The following is a 25,179-nucleotide window of genomic DNA, read 5'->3' on the forward strand; positions in this document are numbered from 1 at the left end:
TCGACTCGGGATACTTATAAGATACTACCATGATTTTTTCAGATTTATTGGTCCAAAAATAAATTAGGCCAAAAACCGGCCTTACCGACCCTCCCCCTTTGAGTTTTAATCTGACCACGAAGTTTGAAATTTTCATTAAAAATTCTATGTTGCTTCTGAAACGTCGGAATTTTTGTTTTATCTAAAAAAGTAACTATACGAAATTTAAAGAAACTTTGTTTTAAGTAAAAAAATAAATTTTTATGTGTAGCCGTTTATAGGTAATTAAAATCAGGATTTTCATCTGAAGCCAAAATAAAAAATTTCCCAACAAATTTCCGGTTGAGCTTACGCGAGAAATATTGTTTCCTCTGTAGGAAAACAGTTTCGTAGATATTAAGAGACTGTTTTCGAATTGAAAAAAAATTGAAGAGTCTTTTGCCATTTATAAGCCTCTATCGGAAAATTCTAATTTTTGACCTAAAGCAGAATTTTTTTAAATAAAGTTTTTCGGCCGCCTTGAAAAAAGCTTTTTTTCTCGCTTAAAAAGTCGATCATATTTTCAACTTGTGGATCCTGATATATGTTCAAGTTTTTTAAGTGGTCTAAATATGTTTGTCGTGTAAAATTGGCGAATTTATTCCTCTATTAATTATCACGATTAAGATCTAGATTTTCGCTACCTCAATTTACAAGTCCTGAATAAAATAATATTTTTAGGAGGCAAAAACTAAAACTGTAATGGTTTATTTTTACTATTATATGTCTATTTTACCTGAATTATCTTGTCCGATTCCAAAGATCAATTAATCTTTTTAGGAGATTCTTTGTAAAAATAAGTTTATTTTGTTTTGTAGTTTGAGCTGAAAGAATTGAAGAGACGAGAGCAAGAGAGGGAGGAAGAAGAAAGGCGTAAAAAAGAAGAGGCTGCTGCTGCAGAAGCTGCTCGTATAGCTAAAGCAACTCCTGTTACTAGTCCTGATGAACCAACGAGTGATAGGTAAATAAAATTGATAAATTTATTAACCCTTAACAAAAAGCTTTAAATTTGTTGTTAATTACAAATGTTAAATACCCTAAAAATTATTCGTCCTACACTTTCTTTAATTATTTCCCAACTTTTTGTATTATCCATTGATCACCTAAATCATTGCATGTTACCCATTTACTTTCAGAGCGGAAGCCGATGGAGTAGCCAGTGGACGAGGAGAAGACGATGGACATGGTAAGTCACTTCATCATTTCAAAATCTCATACGAACTTGTCCCTCTAATCAGTATTTCCATAATTGATTGTTATCAGTACAAAAGTAACACCAGTTTGGATAAATATTTAGTGAAATTTCAAGTTGTATATTCTTTGGAGAGAAAGTAAAACATTTTGCATAACCTCACTTCACAAACTGGGTAATTGTAAATCGAGGTGAATTGTAATATTGTAAGGGCTGGGAGTTTAGTATAACATATATAATTGATTTAGAACATTACTTCTGCGAAATTAGATGTCACACTTTCTACATGACCTTCTAATTTCGTAGACGAGACTAATTGGATAAGCATGATTCGCTAACAGCACGTTTGTTCTTGCCTCTCTCTCTCTCTCTCGTCACCTGATCCGCGATTTATCCTTTCCTCAATCTCCCGTCGAATCCTCATCCTATGATCTAAAATTGCACCCAAAATGCGGCACGGAATGCACAAACTGCAGCGGCACTCCGCAAGGCTTCCACGCGAACACCGCAACCCCAAGAAAAATCCAAGGAAGGTGAGTGTATGACGGCAGTTGACCGCATTGCCAATTTCCGACTGCGATAGCAGAAGGGCAGGGCAGTTTTTGGATTCTAGATGTCTACCTTACCGACATCGAAACCGTTCGACGGTACAAGTGGTTCGTGTCCGTGCTAAGTCTGTAGAATTCTCTGTAAATGGGGAAATAAAAATACTGCGCAATGATAAAAAACGAACAGGAAATTGAATTCAGTGATCGGAATTTTTTTCTCGAATTTACTCATATGAAAATTAATGTTGGTTTAATATATTTTATTAGTCTATTCATAATTTTAAACAGGGAATTTACATAAATTTCTTGAAAGATTTTTTTAATTTAAATTTTGGTAAAAAGAATGCTATAAATGTTAGCAATTTTAGAAATGTACAATAATGTTTTGGGTTGTTTATTTTCCTCTTTGAAAAATTTAATAATCTGAAAAGATTGGTTCAGAATCAAATACAAAATATCATAATTCTCAATTTAATTTTATCACAAAATTTTAATTAACCCTGATACAAAAGAAAAGAATTTCTTTATTAATAATTTTATATTATAATTTTTACTTAAAGCAGGGGAATTCCGTAGATAATTATAATTTGACTTCGGGCAGGGAATTTTTGAGATGGAACGGGAATTTTTGAAAATAAATTTTATTCTGATTTAAAAGAATGTAATTTAAAAAAGTCCATGTTCGAACTCAGAATTGGTCACAATTTGAAACTTACGATTTTAAAATTTTGAAAAACAAAGTTACTTTATTTCTGAATTACAATAGAAAATTTTGTAAAGAATTATAATATTAATTTTCGAACAAGAAATTTCTTAAAGAATTATAATTTTGTCTTGGAAGAGACTATTTTTGACCTAAAACGAGAAATTTGAACAAATAATTTTAATTTTAGTTTATAAAAACGAATTTCAAAAAAAATCCCTGTGCCAAATCAGAATGCGTAAGATTTAAAAATTGTTTTGGTCCAAATCCAACTTCCATTGAATTAAGCATTCGTTTTGCAATTACAAATTTTGTCAGTAAATGAAGCGCCCCTTTTCAAAACTTTATAACAGGGAGTTACTATATTTTCTGATTTCTAATAGGAAATCTTGTAAATAAACATAATTCTGCCTTCAAACATAATTTTTGAAAATGTAACTATAATTGTGAATTGCAACATGGAATTTCCATAAAGAATTATAATTTTAATTTTCAAATAGAAAATTTTTACATGAAACGGAAATTTAGGAAAAAAATCGTTATTCTGATTTATAGGCAGAAAATTTGAAAAAAATCCCTGTTTCAAGTCAGAATTCGTAACTATTTTAAATTTAACTATTCCAAATTTTAGAAACAGTGAGTTACTATATTTCTGAATTATAATAGAAAAATTTTGAAATAAAGATAATTCTGACTTGGAACAGGGAAATTTTGACTTGGAAGAGGGAGTTTTCGTAAAGAATGATAACTTTCACTTTAGAACAGGAGACTTCTGTAAAGAATTATAATTTAGACTTTAGGCAGGGAATTTTTGTAAAAAAAATGTGTTATTTGACTTGGAACAGACAATTTTTGACAGGAAAAGGGAATTTTTGAAACAAAATTCAATCTGTTTTAGAAAAGGGAATTGAAAAAAAAGAATCCTTGTTCAAATTCAGAAATATACTTCTCAAAATGTTTAGAAATATTTTCAAAGTCGTATAAAATTTTTCAAGTTTTCTGAATACTTTTAAATTGCCCGGAAAAATTAAAAAGTGACCGTGAGAAAACCAGGAAATGACCGAGAATTTAAAACCAGTCATCTCGTTCATATACGTAAATTAATAAATGAAGTTTAAATAGTTTAAGTTTAAGTAGTATAATTTTATGATGCCATCAAGAATATTCTAAAAATCAGCACGGACACGAACCACTTGAGCTGTAGGACGGTTTCGGTGTCGTTAAGGTAGGAATCTATCATTATAAACCGCCCTGTCCTTTTTCTTACATTTTTCTGATTCAATTCCCCTTTTTTGAGTTCAATCATGAGAAGAATCAAATTTTTTCAATTCCTATTCATCACCCTTTCCTACTGTTTTCTTTAATCCATAGTCGACTTCATTGCATTTATCTAATAATCTTTTTCACCCCTATATAAGCAGCATTATGAATATGTGAATATATTGCGGAACTCGGCACCAATAAATTTTATAACTCCGGTGGTGGAACCTTGGATCGAGAGTAATTGAAAAGCTGATTTTACTTATCTGCGTTGTATATTTTCCTTCGATAATATAATGTTATCTTAGGCATTTCAGCAGATTTACAACGACCTTCTGCTTTGATACAGGTGACGGTGTTACTCGATTGCTCATTTTCATCTCTGAGCTTTCAGCAAAATTAGAAATAGAGAAGAATGTGACGTTGTATGAAGGCTTGAGAAATGTATCAAATTTAAAAGTGTTTCAGATCACTTTGAAAATAAGCTAAGGTACAAAGTCACGTTCCTCAATTGTACATTATCGCTTGCTATTTCCTGTAACTTTTCAAAGTATCGAAATTTCATGTTACACTTTTAATGGTACATTCGTTGCAATTTACAAATTTTCATTAGAGAAGAAGGTAAGCTAGCATGTTTCAAAATATTTCAGTTTTTGTCTATATTTTAATATTTGAATACAAAATTCTGGTTTACATCTAAAAAATGTATCGTAAAATCTTCATTCATTAAATCGTAACACTCAAACATGAAGCTTTCATTTTCTTTCATTGGTCTTTTCATTTTTTCCTCTAATTGATTTCACATTTGCAAAAATGAGTTTAATTTTTTTCTAATATCACATAATTAAATTTTGTATTGTAATCAATTCTGTATAAAGTCGTTCGACTGGCTAGATATGATGAGAATTTTTTAAAGGCTTACAGAAAATTATGGTTCGAATGAAAATTCGAGGTCAAAATTGATAGAAGAACATAATTTTCTGTGATAATTTGAACGTAGTAAGTCACTTTTTGTTCGAGCGAATCGCATGTTAATAATTGGTGTGGCGTAGTGCATGGTCAAAAGCGCACGAGACTCACTTCCCTGGAAGAGGAAACACGACTTCGCACCCCGACATCATCAAAATCTCAAAAAGTCCAATCGACTCCTTCAAGTAAGTGTAAAAATCAACAAATTTTACTGACACGTTTACAAAATTCACATATTTCTTTTATAGTTACTTTTCAAAATAATTTTAAGGTCAAATTAACAAATTATTGTTTGAAAATTGACCCTCCCGACCTATCGGTACCGAATAAATAAGATTATGTAGTTTTACAATTATTTTATTTATTATACATTAACAATTTTTATGTAAATTGATCAGTGATGGGTCAGTTATTTTTTTAAAAGGAACCAGATATCGTTATCCTTACTGATCCAAGATGTAACTTTTTCAAAAACAAAGTAACTATCGTTAATTTTTCAGTTGCTTTTGTATTTTAAAAGTAATGCACTAAAGGAAATAAGCAAGCAGTAAACCTTGAGATCTATAATCGTTGCGTAAAATTCTAATTATCAACTTCAGATCAAAAAGATCCACTTTTGTAAACGAGTTCAACTTTCAACTAAGTCGTTAAATTTACAGCAGTAAAAAAAAATTAATTCTGAAACAGAAATATTAATTTTCGACGAACGAAGGCGAGGTTTCAAGAAAATCCTTCAGTTTTCAAACAAGTAGTTAAATTTTTATATAAAAAATATGAAGTTTTTAACCAAACAGTTGAATTTTCAACAAACAAAAAAATCATTAATGATTCAGTTTAAAGCTGATGTTTAACCAACAAAAAATAATTTTACAACAAAACAGATGAACTTTCATCGAAAAAAGATAAATTTTTAACTAAAAAGTAATTGTTAATAAAAATGAGAGTTTTTAACTAAAATCATGAATCATCCACCAATAAATGTAGTTTTAATAGAGGAGTTCAATGTTCAAATAAGTAGTTCTATTTTTAAACAAAAATATGAATTTTCAACCAAGAAGATTAATTTTCCACATAAAAAATACGAATATTCAACAGAATATATGAATCATCAAATCAAAAAGATAAATTTCCAATCAAATAGTTTCATTTTCAGTTCAAAAAATAAACAAATTTAAGTCTGCGACAAAATAAGCCAAAGTTAAATTTGCAACACTAAAGAAGAATTAAAAAAAATGAATGATAATTTTTTATACAAAAAAATATGAGTTTACAAGAAAATACATGAATTTTCAAAGAAATAGTTGAATTTTCATCGAAAAAAGATGTATTTTTAAACTAAACAGTTGAATTTTCAACCAAAAACGATGTATTTATAACTGAATAGAAAATCATTTTCTCAGATAAAAACTTATTTTTGCTAAAAGAAATGCAACATAATATCTCAAATTTCCACTAAATAAATTAATTTTCTAACAAAAAAGACGAATATTCAACTAAATACATAAATTATAAATTCAAAAAGATAACTTTTCAAACCAAATAGTTTAACTTTCGATTAAAAAAATAAACCAAAGATATTTCCAATGATAATTCATGCATTTGAGCATTTTTTACTGCAATGCCTGACCAAGTTGGGGCTCTTTCACATATAAAAGTTCTTTTTGAGTATTGATAGTAGAAACTTCTGTGAAGGATTTTTTCGCCACAACAGATACTATTACTGTGAGGCTTTTTTATATAAAGTTACAAGGATTTTCATGAAAAGTATTTTCTTTATTAATCTTTTTAATGAGAAAGTGGCACTCGTAAATTTTACAATTTTGAAAGGTTAGATCTAATTTCTACCTGAATTTTAAAGACCTTTGTTTATAAAACAATAGAAATTCCATTTTTTTACTTTTTTTAGTCTTCATTATTTGAATGGAAGCTCTGCATAAGGGCATAAACGTTGGTGTAAGGATTTTTAAGGAAAGAAAAGAAATCTTCTCAAAAATAGGATTTTAAATGTAGAAGAAAAAAACAAATATTATTTTGAGATAAACCAGTGCTGAATTTAAGCCTCAAAAGTTTAATTAAAAATTTTCATTAAATTCCGTGAGAATGGAGGAAGAATATTTTTATTTCGTTCGAGGGCTACGTTTTTTTAACTTTGGACGATGATTTAAATTTTGAATTAACAAGCATGCCACAGTCATTTAAGTCACTTTTAGTGACAATCAATGGAATAATTTGGATGATTTTTTTAATCCATTTAAATTAATTTGTAATTTACCCTTTTATTTCATCCACTTAAACTCTTCTAACTCAACTCACTCCCACGCAATTCAAAGGATTTTTTAAATTCATCCGATAGTAAATTTAATTTTGTAAATCTTTTTCAATTATTTTTTAATTTAAATCTGGTGAATTTCATCGGATTATGCCTGTTTCCATTCAATTTCTTAAAATTGAATCGAACGTGATATAATTCGTAATTTTTCAATGTATTTGAATTATTATTCATTTATGATAAATTCTCATCATTTTTCTAATTCATTGTAATTCTCTTGATTTTGCTAACTCGTGTTGAATTTTTCTGAATTCACTTGAATTATTGTAAACTCACTTGATATCTTTTAAATTTGCTCAATTCTACCAAATTAAATGGATTACAAGTTCTTTTTCGTTTTTTTTTTAAATTATCCCTGAATCCCTTTAAATTCACTTCGATTTTATTGAAATTAATAGAACATTTTCGATTTTTAATTTTTTTTAAAGAATTAACTGTGAATTTTTATGATTTTCATTGAATTTCTTGAATTTTGATAAATCTCATCGAACTCTTTGAATTCAAGAGGACATTAGTAACATTAATAATGTACATCAGTAACGTTTAGTCAATTTTAGTTACTTTTGATATTTTTTTCGGTTCAAAGAGGTCACTTTTTCACTGTCTTCAAGTAAATTGGGCTGTGGCACCCGTGTTAATTAAAATATGGAAAAGAAAAATAGATAATCTCACATATTTTCACGAAGATGTCATCTATGCCCTTGTACAGGACTACATTTCATTTATATATGGTTATTTTTGCAGAAATTAAACTGTTGAAACGTAAATAAATAATAAATAAATAATAAATAAATAATAAATAAATAACAAATAAATAAAATAAACTATTTTTAAGGATGCGTCTCAAAAAATGACTAAAAAGTTTCAACAATTTTGTTTGAAGATTTGTGGGCCTTTACCGGAAAAATTTATTGTGGAAAAAAAAATAATATTTCCTCAAAATACCTTAATTATTAAATTAAATATACAAATTAAAGTATATATTAAAATACAATTAATTTACAATTAGATTTTTGATATGTAGTTAGTACGTTGAGAAGAGTAGAAATGCTATAGTTGAGATTATGTATTGCATGAGCATGCGGCATGAGTATATTTTGCAAGTCTGTAAGGAATGCTTTACTTAAAATAAGTAAAAATAAAGCAACTCGGGGATATTCGAAGTTTTTCCTATGAACCATATCATGATCTAGAAGACATGAGAGTAAGTAGTAGTGCTTGTAAATCATTTATATGTGTGTTGTCATATCATGAAGCTCCCAAGGGTGGAAGCGGATCTGAGTCTGGTACTTTGAGACGCAAGGAACGCAGTCGCAGCAAATCACCATTCCGAAGCTTCCGCTGGAAAAAAACGGCTAAGTCCCCAAGCTTAGATCGCAGTGGTGTGAGCGATGATGAGCACGGTTTCTCTGGTAAGTTTTTGTTATCCCTGCTTTCTAAATCAGGGTGGCCACAGGTCAGGAGAATCCTGAAATTCAGGGAAAAGCCAGGGATTAAAAAAAAAAAAAATGGCAAAAGTCGGGGGTTTCACTGTCAGAAGCATTTTAAATAACCATCAAGATTAATCAGGACTTTGGCATTAGTCATTGTTAGTGAATTTTTTTCTCAAATTACTTTTTAGTCATTTTTTAGAAGGAAAATGCCAGTCATTTTACTTTCAATAAATTAATCTATGAGTTAACCACTATTGAATTCAGCTCTTATTTCAGAATTTACTTTAATTATTTTGAAATATGTTGTGGTATTTTAAAAGATTTCTCATATTTTTAACTGTTTTAATTAATTTTAATGGATTTTAAAGGATTTTGAGGACTGAGAATTTGTTAAATTCCAAAGAATTTTCAAACGCTTGAAAAAGGTTTAAGGGATTTCAAAAAAATGCAAATGATTTAAAGTATTTTTGGGTATTTAAAAAGATTCTAAGGCATTTCCACGGGATTCCCATAAGGCGATGAGGTCGTAAAAGAATTAAAAAAATTTTTAGGTTATCTTTTAAAATTCCAAAAAAGCTTTTAAGAACTTTACAAACTTTCAAGACATTTCAAAAGATTTCAAAGGATTATGAGTATTTTCAAAAGCTTTAAAAAATTTCAAGGGATTTCAAAATATTTTAAAGGATTTGAAATATTTTAGAGTATTTAAAAATATTCCAAGGATTTTTCAAAAAAGGTTTTAAGCTAATTTTTCAAATTAAAGGACATATTCAAGAGCTTAAAGAAGTTTCAAGGGATTTCAACAGATTTTAAGCGATTTTAAATATTGTAGGGTATTTAAAAAGATTCCAAGGAATTTTCAAAACAGGTTTTAAGCTATTTTTTAAATTCAAGAAATATTCAAGAGGATAAAAAGTTTCATGGGATTTCAAACGATGTAAAGTATTTTAAGGTATTTTTAAAACATTCAAGGAATTTTAAAGAGCTTAAAAAAAGTTTCAAGGGTCTTGAAAGGATTTCAAAGTATTTGAAATATTTTAGGGATTTTCAAAATTTTCAAAGAATTTTTAGTAAATTTCAATAATTTGAAGGGATTTTAAAAGCTTCTAGAGTATTTTTAAAACATTCTAGAAATTTTCGAAAGCTGAAAAAAGTTTCAAGAGATTTTGAAGATATTTCAACAATCTAAAGAGATTGCAAAAGAATTTACAAGATTGTGGCGTATTTGTAAAAATTGCAAAGATTTTTCAAGAGCTTTAAAAAGACATTTAAATATTTACAATGAATTTCTATGAATTTTTTGTTTAAGGAATTTAAAAAATTCACTTATATTCCAAAGAATTTTAAAGGTTTTTGTGCATTTTTTAAAATTCTAAGTAATTTTCAAGCCTTCGAAAAGAAATGTTCAAGGAATTTCAAAATGTTTGAAACTATTTGAAATATATTAGGATATTTTAAAAGATTCTACTTTATTTTGAATTTATTTCAATAATTTAATGGGATTTTGAAAATTTGAAATATGATATGGAACGGATTCATAGGGCTGATAAGGTGACAGGATGTTTTAGAAGTTTGCAAGGGATTTAATAATATTTCCTAGGATTTCATTGATTTTAAGGGATTTTAAACGCTTTCATCATTTTTCATAATTTCGGATTGTTCTTGATTCACTTGCATTTTTTTAATACACCTTGAATGTTTATGAATAATTATTTATGAATAAATGGAATTTTTTGGGGTTTTTTAATTTTATCCAATTTATCTCAATTATTTTGAATTTAACTTAAATTGTTTTGAAGTATTATAAATTCTTTTAAGTTCAAAAGAACATTAGTCAGTCACTGTTTGGGTTAGAAATTAGTAGTCTTGGGAAACTTTTTGAGTTTAAAATAGGTAACTTTTTTCAAGTAAATTAGGCTGTGACAGCCCTGAGAATAATAAATTAAAAATGGATTTTGTAAATTTATAAAAGATTCTATTTTTAAAATGTTACATGATTAGAATTTTGGTCTTTAAGTGTTAATGGTCAGGGAAAATGAAACTTTAGTCAGGAAAAGTCAAGAAATTTTCAAAATGAAGTTTTTCGGCCACCCTGTTAAAACTTGTGTTTTTAATCCCCAAAGAAATTTTCAGGAAAGACTTTCGACGAGAAGAGCACGCCAGATATATTTACTTTCATTTACTATTTATGTCATGCATTTTCAGGCTTTTAGACTAGATCAACATCTTCACTGGATGAGGATATCAATTTCATCGAACACTTGTTGCTAATCCCTAATCAAACATTTCAGATTTTCACGAGCGAATAGTTTTTTAATGTTAAGTTATTAACTTGTTAATTAATTATTCCTAATTTAGTTTGATTTATACCTTAATAATAGGTATCGCAGATACATTTAGATATATTTCTGATAGCCTTAGGAAGATCATTATGAGATTTACTAATATTATCGGCATTATTTCATTATCACGATTGCACCAGCATCCGCCAAGAAATCACTTGTAGCACAAGTTTTCGATTTTTGAATTTTTGACCTTCAGTGGGTGGCGAGTTTTCTATGAAGAGAGATTTCTTTTCGCAGAACAAAGAAGTCCAACTGGTGATGAATTCGAAGGAACGCTGGTGAGGAAACACGAGTGGGAAAGCACCACGAAGAAGGCATCTAATAGGTCGTGGGACAAAGTTTATATGGTTGTAAGAGGACAAAATTTGGTTGCCTATAAGGATCAAAAATCATACAAATCTGCTCCCGATCAACCCTACAAAGGTGAAGCTTCCCTGGATCTGAGAGGAGCTACGATTATCGTAGCGAGCGATTACACTAAGAAGAAGCATGTCTTCCGAGTAAAGTAAGTTTCGGTTTTCATAAAAATTTAATTGAGTTCAATTTTTGCTATAAAAGAAACTGAAATTACTAAGGATAGGTACAGGTTAGAGAAAACCTGGAAATCTGGGGAAAATTCGAAATTTTGTTGGTCTGGAAAAGTCAGGAATTTTTGGAAGAGAAATGGCAAAAATCAGGAAATTTCTGTAAGAAGCACTTTAAGAAACTGGCAGGAATAATCAGGATTTACCACAAATTCACTTTTCCTTTTTTTCTCAAATCACTTTTTAGTCACTTTTTTGTGATAGTCACCAGTCACGTAAAAAAATAAAAGATCACTTCATTTCTGAATTTTCTTGAATTCTTTGTAAATCTTTTCAAGTATTTAAAAAGATGACAAGAGATTTTCAAAATATATCAATCATTTAAAGAGATTTCAAATGATTTTAATGACTATAGGGCATTTTTTAAAGTCCAATGAATTTTCAGGAGTTTTAACAAGTTTCAATGGATTTATAACATTTCGCGGGATTTCAAAATATTTCAAAGCATTTGTAATATATTAGCGTATTTTAAAATATCTCAAGGAGTTTTCAAATGCTTAAAAAAATTTCAAGGGATTTCCAAACATTTCAAAGCCTTTGTTATAGTTTAGCTTATTTAAAAATATTGAATGTAATTTTTGCGAGAGCTTTACATTTTTTTTAATTTCAAGGGATTTCCAAACATCTTACAGTATTTGTAATGTTTGAACGTATTTTAAAAGATTTCAAGGCATTTTCAAAATTTTAAAAAAGTTTCAAGGGATTGCAAAATATTTCAGAAGATTTCAAGAGATTTCAGAACATTTCAAAGCATTTTTAATATGTCAGCGTATTTTAAAAGGTTTAAATACGTTTACAAGAGCTTTAAAAAGTTTTAAGATCTTTCGTAAGATTTCAAGGGATTTAAAAAGATTTCAAAGCTTTTTTAATATGTTAGCGTATTTTAAAAGATTCCAAGGAGTTTTCGAGCGATATGAAAAGTTTAATAGGATTTCAAAATATTTCAAAAACTTTGTAATATTTTAGCGTATATGTAATTTTTAGCGTATTTTAAAAGAGTTCAAGGCATTTTCAAGAGCTTTAAAAAGCTTTAAGATCTTTAAAAAATATTTCAAGGTAATTCGGAAGATTTCAAAGCATTTTTAATATTTTAGCGTATTTTAAAAGATTCCAAGGGATTTTCAAGAGCTGTCAAAAGTTTCCAAATTAATTGAAAAGGTTTCAAGGAATTTCAAAATATTTCTGTAATATTTATGCGTATTTTAAAAGATTCTAAAGTGTTTTCGAGGGAGTTCAAAAGATTTTGAGAGATTTCAAAAGATTTCAAAGCATTTGTATTTCGCGTATTTCAACAGATTGTAAGGGATTTCAAAACATTTAAAAGTATTGGTAATATCTTAACTTTTTAAAAAATATTCCAAATAGTTATCGACAGTTTTACCAAATTTCAAGGGATTTCAACAGATTTCAAGGGATTAAAAAACATTTAAAAGTATTTGGAATATTTAAAAATATTACACTGAACTTTTAACTGATTTCAATAATTTGAATGTATTGTAAATACTTTTAAAAAATGTTAGGTTATTTTTAAAGCATATTAGGATATTTTAAGAGCTTTACAAAGTCTTAAGGGATTTTAGAAGATTTAAAGGGATTTTAATGGATATATCAGATTTCCATATTAAATTGAATTAAGGATTTTAAGTGTGTTTAAAAGCTCTGAAGTTTGTTCATAAATTTTCGAAAATTTCAGAAAACATCATCAGATAGCATGTTATTTCACGGGATTTTATCTGATTTTAAGGGATGTTAAAGAATTGCATACATTATATTTTTTAGGGTATTTTCAAAAGTTTTTAATAGGATTTGAAATATTTAAAAATAGTTTTAAAACATCGAAAAGCATTTTCAAGCAATTACAAAAATTGCCAGGGATGTACAAGGGACCCTGAAGTCTTATTAATTTATCCTGTATTTTTTTTAATTATCTTGAATTCTTCTATATTCGCACAACTCTAATCAATTGAATGGATTTTTAAACTTGAAAAAATATATAGTTCAATTAAAACTAAAGATTTTAAACTCTCCTTTACTTCATAAACATTTCATCAAATTCTATTGAATACTCGTGAAGTTTTCGAAACTTATTTCAAATATACTGAATTTGATGAATTTTTAAATATTTTTTATTTGTTTCCAATTCACATAAATTTTTATGGATTTTATCAAATTCTTCTCATTTCCCTTCAATTTCGGTAAATTCTTTCCAGTTCAACTGAAATCCATGGAATTTTTCTGATTTCTTGAATTTTTAAAAACATTTTCACTGTATTTACATTCTTTTGAATTTAACTTGAGTTTTTTTGGAGTCTTATTAATTTATCCTTTATTCCTTAAAATTCATCTAGAAATCTTATGAATTTCATTGAATTTTTTTGAATTTAAACGAACATTAGTCACATTATTAAAGCACATTAGTTACTTTTGGAATTCACTCTGAATGTTAATTAATTTATCCTGAATTCTTAAAAACAATTGAATTCTTTTGCATTCTTTATAATTCTCTTTTTTTTTAAATTGAATTCTTCAAGATTCACTAATTTCGACCCAATTCAGTGGAGTTTTTAGAAATTGTTGTTTAATTCATCTTCAATTCTTTCAAACTCACATTGAATTCTCAGGCATTTAATCATATCCTTTTCTATTCCCTTGAATTTGTCTAAACTTGATTTTTTAGTACACCTTCAATTTTTATGAATTTCGTCGAATTCTTTTCATTTTTCTTGAATTCCTCTAAATTCACTCAAATTTTATTGAAATCAATTCAACTTGGAATTATTTTGAATTCTTTTGAATTATTTTAAATGCAAAACAACACTAGTTACATTACTAATACAATTGATTCAATTTTAGTCACTCTTTGGGTCAAAAATTAGTGTTTTTGGTGAATTTTTCACTTTTAAATGTAAATTATGCTGTGGCAGCCCTGAGAATAATAAATTACATACATTTAAATTGTAAATTGTTTTGTTCCATTTATAAAAGATTCTGTATTAAAAATGTTACAAGATAAGAATTTGGTCTTTAAATAAATAATTGTCAAGGAAGATAAAAAATTAGTAATGGAAAAGTACGGGAATATTGAAAATTAAGTTTTTCAGGATCCTGATTACTTTTGTCTCACACAAAAACTAGTTACTCGTCAGAGTCGTTTTAAATTTTAGAATTGTAATTTTTGTTTGAGATATTTAAAAAACGTTTTTACTTCTTGAAAAAATCTAAACTGTCTTTTCATTTGTTTATAGGTCGCAGAATGGCGCCGACTTCCTGTTCCAGGCCAAAGATGATGCGGAGATGCAAGAATGGGTTTCGACTTTAAATCTAGCCGCACAGGGCACAGCAGGTGCAAGTACATCCAGAGCACATACACTGCCTGCGCCAACGCAAGCCGAAACCAAGCGGCGAAGCTTTTTCACTCTCAAGAAAAAGTAAGTTTCATATTTAAACTTGGATCATATATTACCTATCTTTTTCTTATATATGCACATTTACTGAAGCAGCGAACAAACTTCGCTGAAAAGGAAATATTATCAAATATAATATACAAGAAAGATGAAAAGATATTCTGAAAAAATGAGCGTCCACCAGAAACTTTTTTTAGTTTTCGATTATTTCGATAGAGATTCAATTTCTGGTTTATTAAAAAATGATCAGTTATATTTTTTATGGTAAATTTTGGAAGTTGCAGGATATTTCTAGATTTCACAAAAAGTCCTAATTTGCTCGGATTTAGGCGAAATATAAGATTCCTTAACTTTACTCGATTAAGTCATGAAATTGTAAGAAATTTGATTTTTATTGGTAATTTTTTGAATTTTAGAGGAAAAATATACACTTAAATGTCTACTGTAATAGTATAATATTCTGTTTAATACATTAAATAGGAATCGACATATGCGTAAAACAATTACTGAATTATATTATGAACTTTTTCATATTAGAAACACAGGATAGAAGTAAATTAATTTTTAGGGTTTGTATTAAGTTAATAAATCATAATTTCTGAGGAATAGTTTAGGGCTGTTTTTCCAATGATTAAAACCATTTTGGCAATTAAAGGGCAATAATTGTACCTTAAAATGTGTTCTAAAATGAAGATTTAAAGGAGGAATAACAATATGTATTTTTTCAATTATCATTGAAAAAAGTTCAAAATATCTTTTATATTGAAATAAAAGTTAAAATTTTTAAGTTGTTGAAAACTTTGTTTGGATTGATTCGTATAAGCTGATGGAGTTAAAATATAAAATACTCAAAAATATAAAAACTTTTTTAATCTCATTTTTATATTCTTTGCTTTTGTTGAAATTATTCCGAACAATATTCTTTTTTAGATATTTTTCAAAAAAAAAAAGAGAGAAACTGTGTCTAATAATTTGCAATCAATTTATTTTATAACTTAGAATTGTTACTAAACTTTATTTTTTTTTCTATTTGTCCTTGGTACAAATTGAAAATCTTCCTTCAATGTCAACTTCGTTTTAGAAGCATAGCGAAAATGTATTCAAGTTTTGTTTTATTTTCGAAAATCTTTTTTAATTTCGTTTCTAGTCTTCTGAGACTAATGCAATTTTTAAAGTAAAATATAAAATTAATATTATTTTTTAAAATTTGTATTTCATATTATCTAAAATAATAGAAAAGAGCAGCAATGTTTATATTTGTGATAATTGATTAAAATTGATATCGTAACTTCACAATTAATGTGCAATGTTTTTTACAATATACGTAAACAATAAAACCGATGCATTTTTATTAAAAAATATTAATTTTCATCAAAAAAGCTTACATAACCTAAAGTTGTTAAATACTAAGCTTGACTTTTTAAATTAAAATTATATTTTTTTAAATAACCGATTTCCGTTAAGAAACGCTAAAATACCATATTATTGTGCAAATATTTTAAATATTCTTTAAAATCAAATGCTTTATTATTAAACATAATAATTTTAGATGAAAAACAAACATCATAATAAAAAATTTTAAAAGATTGAAAATATTCCTTTAGGCCTAATTTTGTTTTGTTTTAAATAACCAATTACCGGAGAAAAATGTGAATATGACTTAAAATTGGTAAAAAAAATTGTAAATCTTCGAAATCTATATCGATTTCTAATGAAAACCGCGAACTAAACTTAAAATTGTTCAAAAGTTGTGAATTTAATGATTCTGAATGATAATATGAAAAATCTTATGATTTTTTTAAAATCAAAAATACAGATTTAAAAAAAAACACTAATATAACAACAAATTTTTCCAAATTGTAAATATTCTTTGAAATTAAATAATTTTTGTTTAAAATAACCGATTTCTGGTAAAAGCGTTAAAAGAAACTTTTGGTCCAAAATTGAAAATATTCTTTAGAATATAATGATTTTTTTTATCAACAATGTCAATTTTAGGCGAAAAATACTATTATAATAAAAAATTGTATAGGATTGTAAATCTTCCTTTAAACTCATGTTTTTTATTTTAAATAACCGATTACCGCTGAGAGTAACTACAACATACAATCAAATTGTTCCAGACTTGTAAATCTTTGAAATCTTTATAGATTTTCAATGAAAAACACGAGAATAACGTAAAGTGTTGACAATTTATGAATTTAGTGATTTCGAAACGAAAATCTGAAAATCTGATGATTTTTTAAACTAACAATACTAATTTTCGACAAAAATACTCTTTATAACATAACATTTCTTTCCTAAATATATAAAAATGTTTTTAGAAATTTAATGATTCCTTTTTTTTAAATAACTGAAAATAATATATTTCTGGTAAAAATGTTAAAGAAACTTTAACTTGATTAAAAATTGTAAATCTTTTTTTAAGTCTATTGTTATTTTATTAAAAATACTGAGTTCCCTGGGAAAACCTTAATGTATTCTAAAGTTGCTCAAAAGTTGTATATCTTCTTTAAAATTTAATTCAAAAAAAGTTTAAAATACCGATTATTTCTAACGTAAAACAGTAACATATTCCAAAATTTTTAAAAGATTCTAAATGTTCTTAAATTAAATATAATTGTTGTCTGAAAATATCAATCTTCGATGTAATATGAAAACGTGACCTAAAATTATTTTTAAAAATCATTAATATTTGAAAGCTGACAATTTTTTTAATAATAATAAATAAAATTTTTTATTTTAGATCAAAATCATTGGATTTAAATTTAATGTATTTTGTTTCAAAATACCAGTTTCGGGTGAAACACACCAACATTACCTAAACTTTTTTAACATTTTTAAATATTCTTTTGAATTTAATATATTATTTCTTAAAAATATTAATAATTTCGGGCGAAAAACACTAACAGAAAATTTTCTAGAATTGTAAATCCTGTTCGAACTATACCTAAAATTGTTAAAAATTATGACCCTTCAAAACCTATTTGACTTTTGCTTTAAAGAAAATTAATTTCTGGTAATAAACGCTAACATAACTGAAAAATATAAATTGTAAAATATAATAATTTGTTTATTAAAAATAACCATGTCCGGCGTATAATTATAACACAAGCTGAAATTGTTGCAGAATTGTGAATTTTGATTATGAGTTTTGTTTGAGAATGGTAATTTCTGGTGCAAAAATCGAACACAACACAATTTTTTTAGAAATTATAAGTCTTCTTCCCAATTTTGTGACGTCATTAAAATTATTTGTTGAAAGTTTTAATTTAACCGCGCAAATGTACTAAAAAACACAAATGGTTCTCAATTCGCATAAGATTTTCTATTATTTTTTGTTATTCCAACGGATTATTTTTAGACTTGATTTTCCAAATTTATGGTATACAACAACTTTAAGAAATTAACAGCCAATCAGGTTTTCAACAACAATGATTGCGAAATTGTCAAAAAATATCGTTACAACACTTTTTTTTAAATAGGATGTGTTAAAAATCGCAAACGTTTTTTTTTTAACGAAAACGAAGTAGCCAAAGACTGCCTCAATGTTTGTAATAAAAAGAAGCGGAAATAAATATAAAGACTAAATATTAAAATATCTATGGTTCTAGAAATAAAATCCAAATAATTAGGAAGAAATGTTTGTTTTCGTAACGTTGTGTTCGTTGTTTGTGTAATCAATTACAAGTAATAAATCAGGAAATAGCCGAGAGTTTTTTTAAATTGTGGAATTAAAAAAAAAAGTCTATATCTTGTAGATATGAGACTTTTATATTCTATTCGGTAAAAATAAAGGTAGGCTCATATTAAATCGTCAATCTCGTTTCTTTTCCAAATTATATAAGTTTATCCACTTTTAAAACGTGTGAAGTTGAGTAAATCTGAGTGTGTAATTAAACTTCCTAATGTCACGTTATTATCAAACTGAGATTTCAATATTCTTCAGTATTTATATTAGAACTTTATAGAGTGAAACTGTTTTTATTATACATTCAAAAGTAGAATAATGTTGGATTAACTTTTCAGATCAACGAATGTCATTCAAATCATATTCTCATTCCATTTTCATCGATTTATCATTATCTCGGTGGCAGGACAAAGAATCATTTTGTAGTTGAACGTTTCCAGTGCAAATAGTGCATTATCATATGAAAACTTTCATATTTCTTTTCTGCTGAACATGTTAGGATTCGCTTAGAACAATAAGCGAAAACAAGAAAGAATTTAGTTCTAGTTTGTAAATGCAGATCGATTCTATGGTCTGTTTAGTTATCATTTCATTAAAAAAAAATAGAGCTTGCAGAGTGTATCGCAACACATTCGATCATACTTGCATTTATCATATTTTAGAAAAGCCAAAAAGTAGAAAGCGAAACCAATGAACGTAAGAAACTGTACACAATTGGAACAACATTTAGATGCGGTGAGTCGCACAATATCCTAAGTTGTTACCGTTGTAATACTGCACGACTAAGTGATAATCATACCACTTATTTTTCTTAGTTTTGATTAATTTTTCCTTATGATTAGCTCTCTTTTTTGGGAAACAACAGGAATGTTCTTCCAATTGTGAATGCGGAATGACATGATTACAGTCTCCGAGATGAGACTACAAGGCATTCACAGCTTCTCGTCCTATTTGCACTATTCTCAATCAATCACATTTTTTAAATACCTTTTCAACCTTCAATTACAATATTGTGATTAGATTTGTTTATTAACTCAAATAACGGAAAAACAATTTAAATATTTTATCTGTTTATTCATACAGTTTTTATTTAACTTGATTATATAACTTGATGCAAAATAGTTTTCATTTTGAGTTATTAAAGATTTTCTGCTAGTTTTTTGTTTTTATTTTTGTTTCATCAATATAAATTTTACACGGAATATTGCAATGGGGCTCAGCGTTAGTAACTTGAGTGATTCATATGTTCGTCATACCTTTTTCAAAATTGCTTATCGAAATTGTTCTAAAATAAATCAGAAATCATTCTTTAGATATGACGAACATTTGAAACACTAGTAGATTTTTCATATTCAAGCTGTGCTTAGCCTGATCCAGCAGGTAAATTTTAGGTGCTTGTTCCTATTTTTTTCTTCCATTAAATATTCTAGATGCATCTAATTAGCCATTTTATCATTATCGGTATGTTGATGTCGATAATTTTTGTTGTATCATTGTTAGCTTACACCGCTACTGATTCCTGGTTATTTGCCTCATCACTTCATTCCTTGACATGCTTCCACTGCTAGATCGAACAATTTTACCCTACTGCCATGGTAATCAGAACTGGATTCAATAAATAATTCTTTGTGTTACAAAATGAAAATTTTATGAATTTCCTCAATAAGCTAAAATGAGTTGTATGCAGTTCCGATTGCAATTGTCGTAAAAGATTCTGTCATGAAATTCTCATTGATATCATCACATCCAATCATGGACTTCATGAAAATTGATTTGAATCGTGGGATGGAAAATTAGAGTTAAGATTTAGGCGTTTTTGTAAAAGAAAGAATAATTTTTTAAATTACATATTATTCCTCCAGAAAATATTAAACAGCACTTTAGTGTCCAATTAGTCATCTTTTTTTCCCTTTTGAAGTGCTGTGGAGATTGACTTGTATTTTTCGAGAAAAATATCGAGGCGTTCCATTTCAGAAACGACAATCTTGTGCACATCATATCTTAGTGTTTTTTTTAGCTTGGAAAAGTTAAATTGTTGGCAAGAAACGCATTAGAAGAAGCAAAAATGGCGGGAGTAAAGATTCTAAAATTAATCGAATCGTTTGGGTCCAAGAAAAAAATGCGTGGGTTGGCATCTGCAAAAGTAAAAAAAAAAAGAAAAAATAAACAATGTTACTGTCGGTTAATATCTTCTGATCGGGTTTTGGATTCGAGCATTTTTTTTCTCAAATCATTTTTAGTCACTTTTTTAAGTTAAGAGTCACTATATTCACTTTTTAAAAATGAAGTTGGTCGCTTTCCATTTCTGTAAACTAACCCATGGATTAAACCACTATTGAATTCTGGTCTATACTTATTTCTGAATTTGATTGAATTCATTGGAAATATATTTAAGTATTTTAAAATATTCCAGGACTTTTTAAATGAATTTCATTAATTTGAAAGGATTCCGAAATAATTAGTTTAGAGTGTTTTTAAAAATTGCAAGGAATCTTTAATTGATTTCAATAATTTGCAGTGTTTTATAAGTATCTGAAAATTTTTCGGATGTATAAATATATTTCAAGGCATTTTTAAAAGATTAAAAAAGTGTCAAGAGATATCTGAGTATTTAAAATATTTTACTGTATTTTAAAAGAAGCCAAGGTATTTATAACATATCCGAATATTCCCAGGCTATTTTAATAAATTTTTCAAACAATTTTGTTTCTAGAATTGACGGATTTCGTATGATTTAAAAGATTTTCTAATATTTTAAGGTGTTTCCAACGATTTCGAAGAATTTCACACATTTTAGGATATATTAAATTGATTCCAAAAAATTTCCGATTAATTTCAATGATTTAAATGAATTCCAAAGAATTTTCAATATTTTAGTTTATTTTTAACAATTTGCAGGGTTTTTTCGAGAATTTAGAGAAATCTGAAGGGAATTTAAGATTTCAAATTATTTGAAATATTTTAGTGTATTTATATATTATATTTCAAGGCATTTTCAAGAAATTTGAAAAGTTTCAATGAATTTTCAAGTCTTTTAATGATTTAAGGGATTTCAATACGTTCGCATTTGGTTGTAAGGAATTTCTTAGAATTCCTAAAATATGGACACATTTTACACTAGGTATAAGGTTTTAAGATATTTTAAATGCTCTCAAGGTCATTTAATAAATTTTGTAGAAATTCAGAAAATATCAGATTTTATAATAGTTTAATGGATTTCAAAGAGTTTATTCATTATAAATGAGGGATTTTGTGTTTCAAAGATTTGAAGAGAAATACAAATAATTTTTTGTAATTCGGCCTGAATTCCTATTTAGTCGTAGATTTTTTAAATTAATTTTTTTTAATATTTTATTTTAAATTTAGTTGAGTATTTTATATTTTGTTTCACATTTAGTCGAGTATTTCAGTCTAGTTTTCCTGTGGTATTTTAAACTTTCCTTGAATTGTTTTAAATTTCATCAAATTCTTTTGAATTCCCGTGAATTTTTCGAAACTTATTTTAAACTTACTGAAATGTTTTCAGTTCACTTGAATTGTTTTATGAATTTCATCGAATTTTTCTCAATTTCCTTGAACTCCTTCAAATTGATTCCAGTTTTACTGAAATCCTTGGATTTTTTTTAATTACATTGAATTCAAAAGAACATTAGTCACATTAATTTGATCAAATCGTTTTCGATTCCCTTGAATTTTTCTAAACTCATTTCAAGCTTACTGAATTCAAATAATTTTTGTCATATTTTTTTATTTTTTTCAGTTGAGTTGAAATTTTTTATACATCTTTACTTTTTATGAACTTCGTCGAATTCTATTAATTTCTCTTAAATTCTTTTTAATTCACTCAAATATTAATAAATCAATGGAATTTTTTTTATCTTTTTAATTCAGCTTGAATAATTTGGAATTGGACATTCAGTCACTCTTTGGGTCAAAAATTTGTATTTTTTGGTGAATTTTTTACTTATGAAGTAAATTAGCTGTGGCAGCCCTAATAATAATAAATGACAAATTTATCAATTTAACTTGTTTTATTTAATTTTTATAAGATTCTGTATTAAAAATGTAACAAGATTAGAATACTGTTTTTTAAATATTACTGATCAGAGAAAAGTCCGGGAATTTTGAAAATGAAGCGTTGAGCCCATTCTGTTAATTATAATTTTCTGAAATTGTGCAAACATATGTTTGTTTTTTTTTTTAATTCAATGTATATTTCTTGGAAAAAGCGTACTAGGTATGTTGAACCTTCAGCCTGAATAAAACATACATAGTGTTATTTTGTGTTCATGGGAACACATTTTTTAAAGTGTTAAATGCTTTCCTAATTTATGGGGAAAAAATCTAAAATATGAAAAAAATGTCTGAAAGCAAAATAATAGCATATTTTGTCGATTCAAATTAAAGAAATTTCAGTTTCGAAATATTTATTTATTCTACTTTTTTAAGAAAAAAACATTACATTTAACTCCATCCAAAAATCATGTTTTCCCGAATTTTATTTTTTCTTTAAATAAACATTTTTTTTCTGTGGTTTTATTGCTGTTGACTTGTAAAAACTGTAAATGCAAAATTTGTTCCATAAGTTTTGAACCAATACATTTTTTTTGTTGCGAAAAACGAAACTTTCAAATCCAAAAACCTAACAGAAGTTACTTAAATGATTTCAAGGTTTTTAAAAACTCGTTTGGAATTCCAAAACACACAAATTTTACCAGTGGGGCAAATAATTCGATTAATTTTATAATTGTCACTTCGTGGTAGCAACGAAGTTACTGAAAAATTTACGAGAATACATTTTCTTGTAATTTTGTTGTTAGTTTAAAATAGTTTATTGTCCAAAGTTTTTCTTGCCTTGTTTAGTTTGATTTAAATAGCAAGTTAGTTGAGGTCGATACGAATTATGGAATTTCTTTCCCTCTAAACTAGTATTTTTGTTCCAATTTTTCGTACACTAGTTTAAATACTAAGAATATTGAGAGTTTCTCGCCCAAACTGTATTTGAAATAATTATTGACTATTTTTCTGTAACTTTTCAGTTAAATTGGAGCAGTGAAAGATACGATAAGCCGCCAATATGAGCCAGCCAAGCAGCATGATCAGAGGAATATTGCGTCGCTCTACTTCGTGAAAGCTACGTTAATAAAATACCGACAGCTCTGGCCATAATGTGAAAAAATGAAATTTAATCGAACCGTGCGAGTTCAATAATCGAGAAACAAAAATCGGCGCGCACTTTCCAATAATAATCACTCCAGCCAGTAGTGCTTGCACGGTTCTTCTGAATTTGATTCTTTCTCTGAGTTATAGACACTCTATAATATTGCTAAGATGGAGAAGGTGAAACATGCAATATCCCAAGTTAGCCTGATCAATCGTTTTGAAATGCTAGAATTTTACGTTCCTCGTTCAAAGTTTATGACGATTTGACGTACCAGAAACCACTACGAAGTAGAAAAAAAAAAGAATTGTGACTCGATCCTGCACAATGACATGCAAATTTTTCACTCTGCTTCGCAATTGTAATTTTTAATACAGATTTTTTAATACTTACAACTTTTATACAGTCGATGTGTAAAGTGAATGATTCGACGAACGAGAGATTTACTTTTTAAATTATGAAAGACCTGGTTGATTTTGTTTTTAACGAGCGACTCGTTTCTCGAGATAAAGAAAAAATATATAGGACGTTCTTGGGGTAACGCACAAAATGTATTAAATGTATAATTAAACGAGGTGAGAGGTCGATTTTATGGTTGGCGCGAAGTCGATATACGACTTTGTCGGCTGCAGTCCTGTAGGTATGTTTTTGTAAAAGTATTTTCGTAATCATTTGTGTTCCATCTGGAATTTGTATGCCCATTTTTTTTTGTTTCTGTTGCGATTGCAAGCATCCCAAATGCGTTTTAATTACTGCCATGTATTTTAAGAGCCACGCTAACTTGGGATGACGTATTATGAGATAGCTTTTAAAAAATGTTAAAGATGCAATGCTCCCGCGGGAGAATAATCATATTGAAGAAAAGATATTAAAAGCTGTAATGAACGAAAAGAATTTCTCTTCTATATAATTCCGAGTATAAGAATTATACAAAGCGATACAGATATTATTTAATTCTTTAGATATCTAAAGTGTTCTACTTCTCGTTGGACTTCTGATAAGAGTATGACACAGAGTGTAAGCATACTGACTACACTCGTTTTCTAATTGTTACTTTTTTTAATATTTATCAGTGGAGAGGAAAGGCGCTTTCTGATTATGAATTTCTACCTTATCGGCATCGAGGCCTTTTCAGAGACCGAGTGGTTCGTGTCCCTGCTGAGTTTATAGAATTTTCTTAAAATTTAGTACGGACACGAACCACTCAAGCTCTGGAGCAGTCTTGATGTCGGCAAGGCAGGAATTTTTCATTAGAAGATGCCCTGTCTGTCTACTTTTATTAAAGTCAGGCCCCCCTTTTAGAAAGTAAGGTCAAACTTAATATTTGAAAACTGCCCTGCCATCTCTGGAGAGCTTTTACGCTATCATGCTTTTTTTAGAGTTTCGTCCTTCTTAATCCCTTACGGTGAATGCGACTCGAGCTTTTTGTAAAAGTGCTTTTTCAAAATTTAGCTCGTATATGCCTCGATTCGGAATGTTAGGCTTTAGACGATTTCCGATGGCACTCGTGCACAAAATATTCATTGAGATATCTATATCTCC

General features: G+C 27.8%; 1 protein-coding gene across 7 annotated transcripts in view; it reads left to right on the forward strand.

Moving 5' to 3' along the window:
• LOC117167002 (spectrin beta chain) overlaps positions 1-23,941 on the forward strand; it is a 73,700-nt gene extending 49,759 nt beyond the window's left edge. The window contains exons 6-13 of one of the 7 annotated variants that reach the window (XM_033351533.1): positions 837-979; positions 1,155-1,204; positions 1,687-1,743; positions 4,774-4,875; positions 8,276-8,431; positions 11,035-11,302; positions 14,627-14,809; positions 23,516-23,941. In XM_033351533.1, coding sequence (XP_033207424.1) covers positions 837-979; positions 1,155-1,204; positions 1,687-1,743; positions 4,774-4,875; positions 8,276-8,431; positions 11,035-11,302; positions 14,627-14,809; positions 23,516-23,519 — 963 coding nt within the window. In that variant the 3' untranslated portion in view covers positions 23,520-23,941. The remainder of the gene's footprint in view (positions 1-836; positions 980-1,154; positions 1,205-1,686; positions 1,744-4,773; positions 4,876-8,275; positions 8,432-11,034; positions 11,303-14,626; positions 14,810-23,515) is intronic. The other 6 variants (XM_033351536.1, XM_033351535.1, XM_033351537.1 and 3 more) reach the window with 6 other exon arrangements.
• Positions 23,942-25,179: the final 1,238 nt, after the last annotated feature.

This window comes from Belonocnema kinseyi, chromosome 2, assembly GCF_010883055.1.
Source record: "Belonocnema kinseyi isolate 2016_QV_RU_SX_M_011 chromosome 2, B_treatae_v1, whole genome shotgun sequence".
Taxonomy (NCBI): domain Eukaryota; kingdom Metazoa; phylum Arthropoda; class Insecta; order Hymenoptera; family Cynipidae; genus Belonocnema; species Belonocnema kinseyi.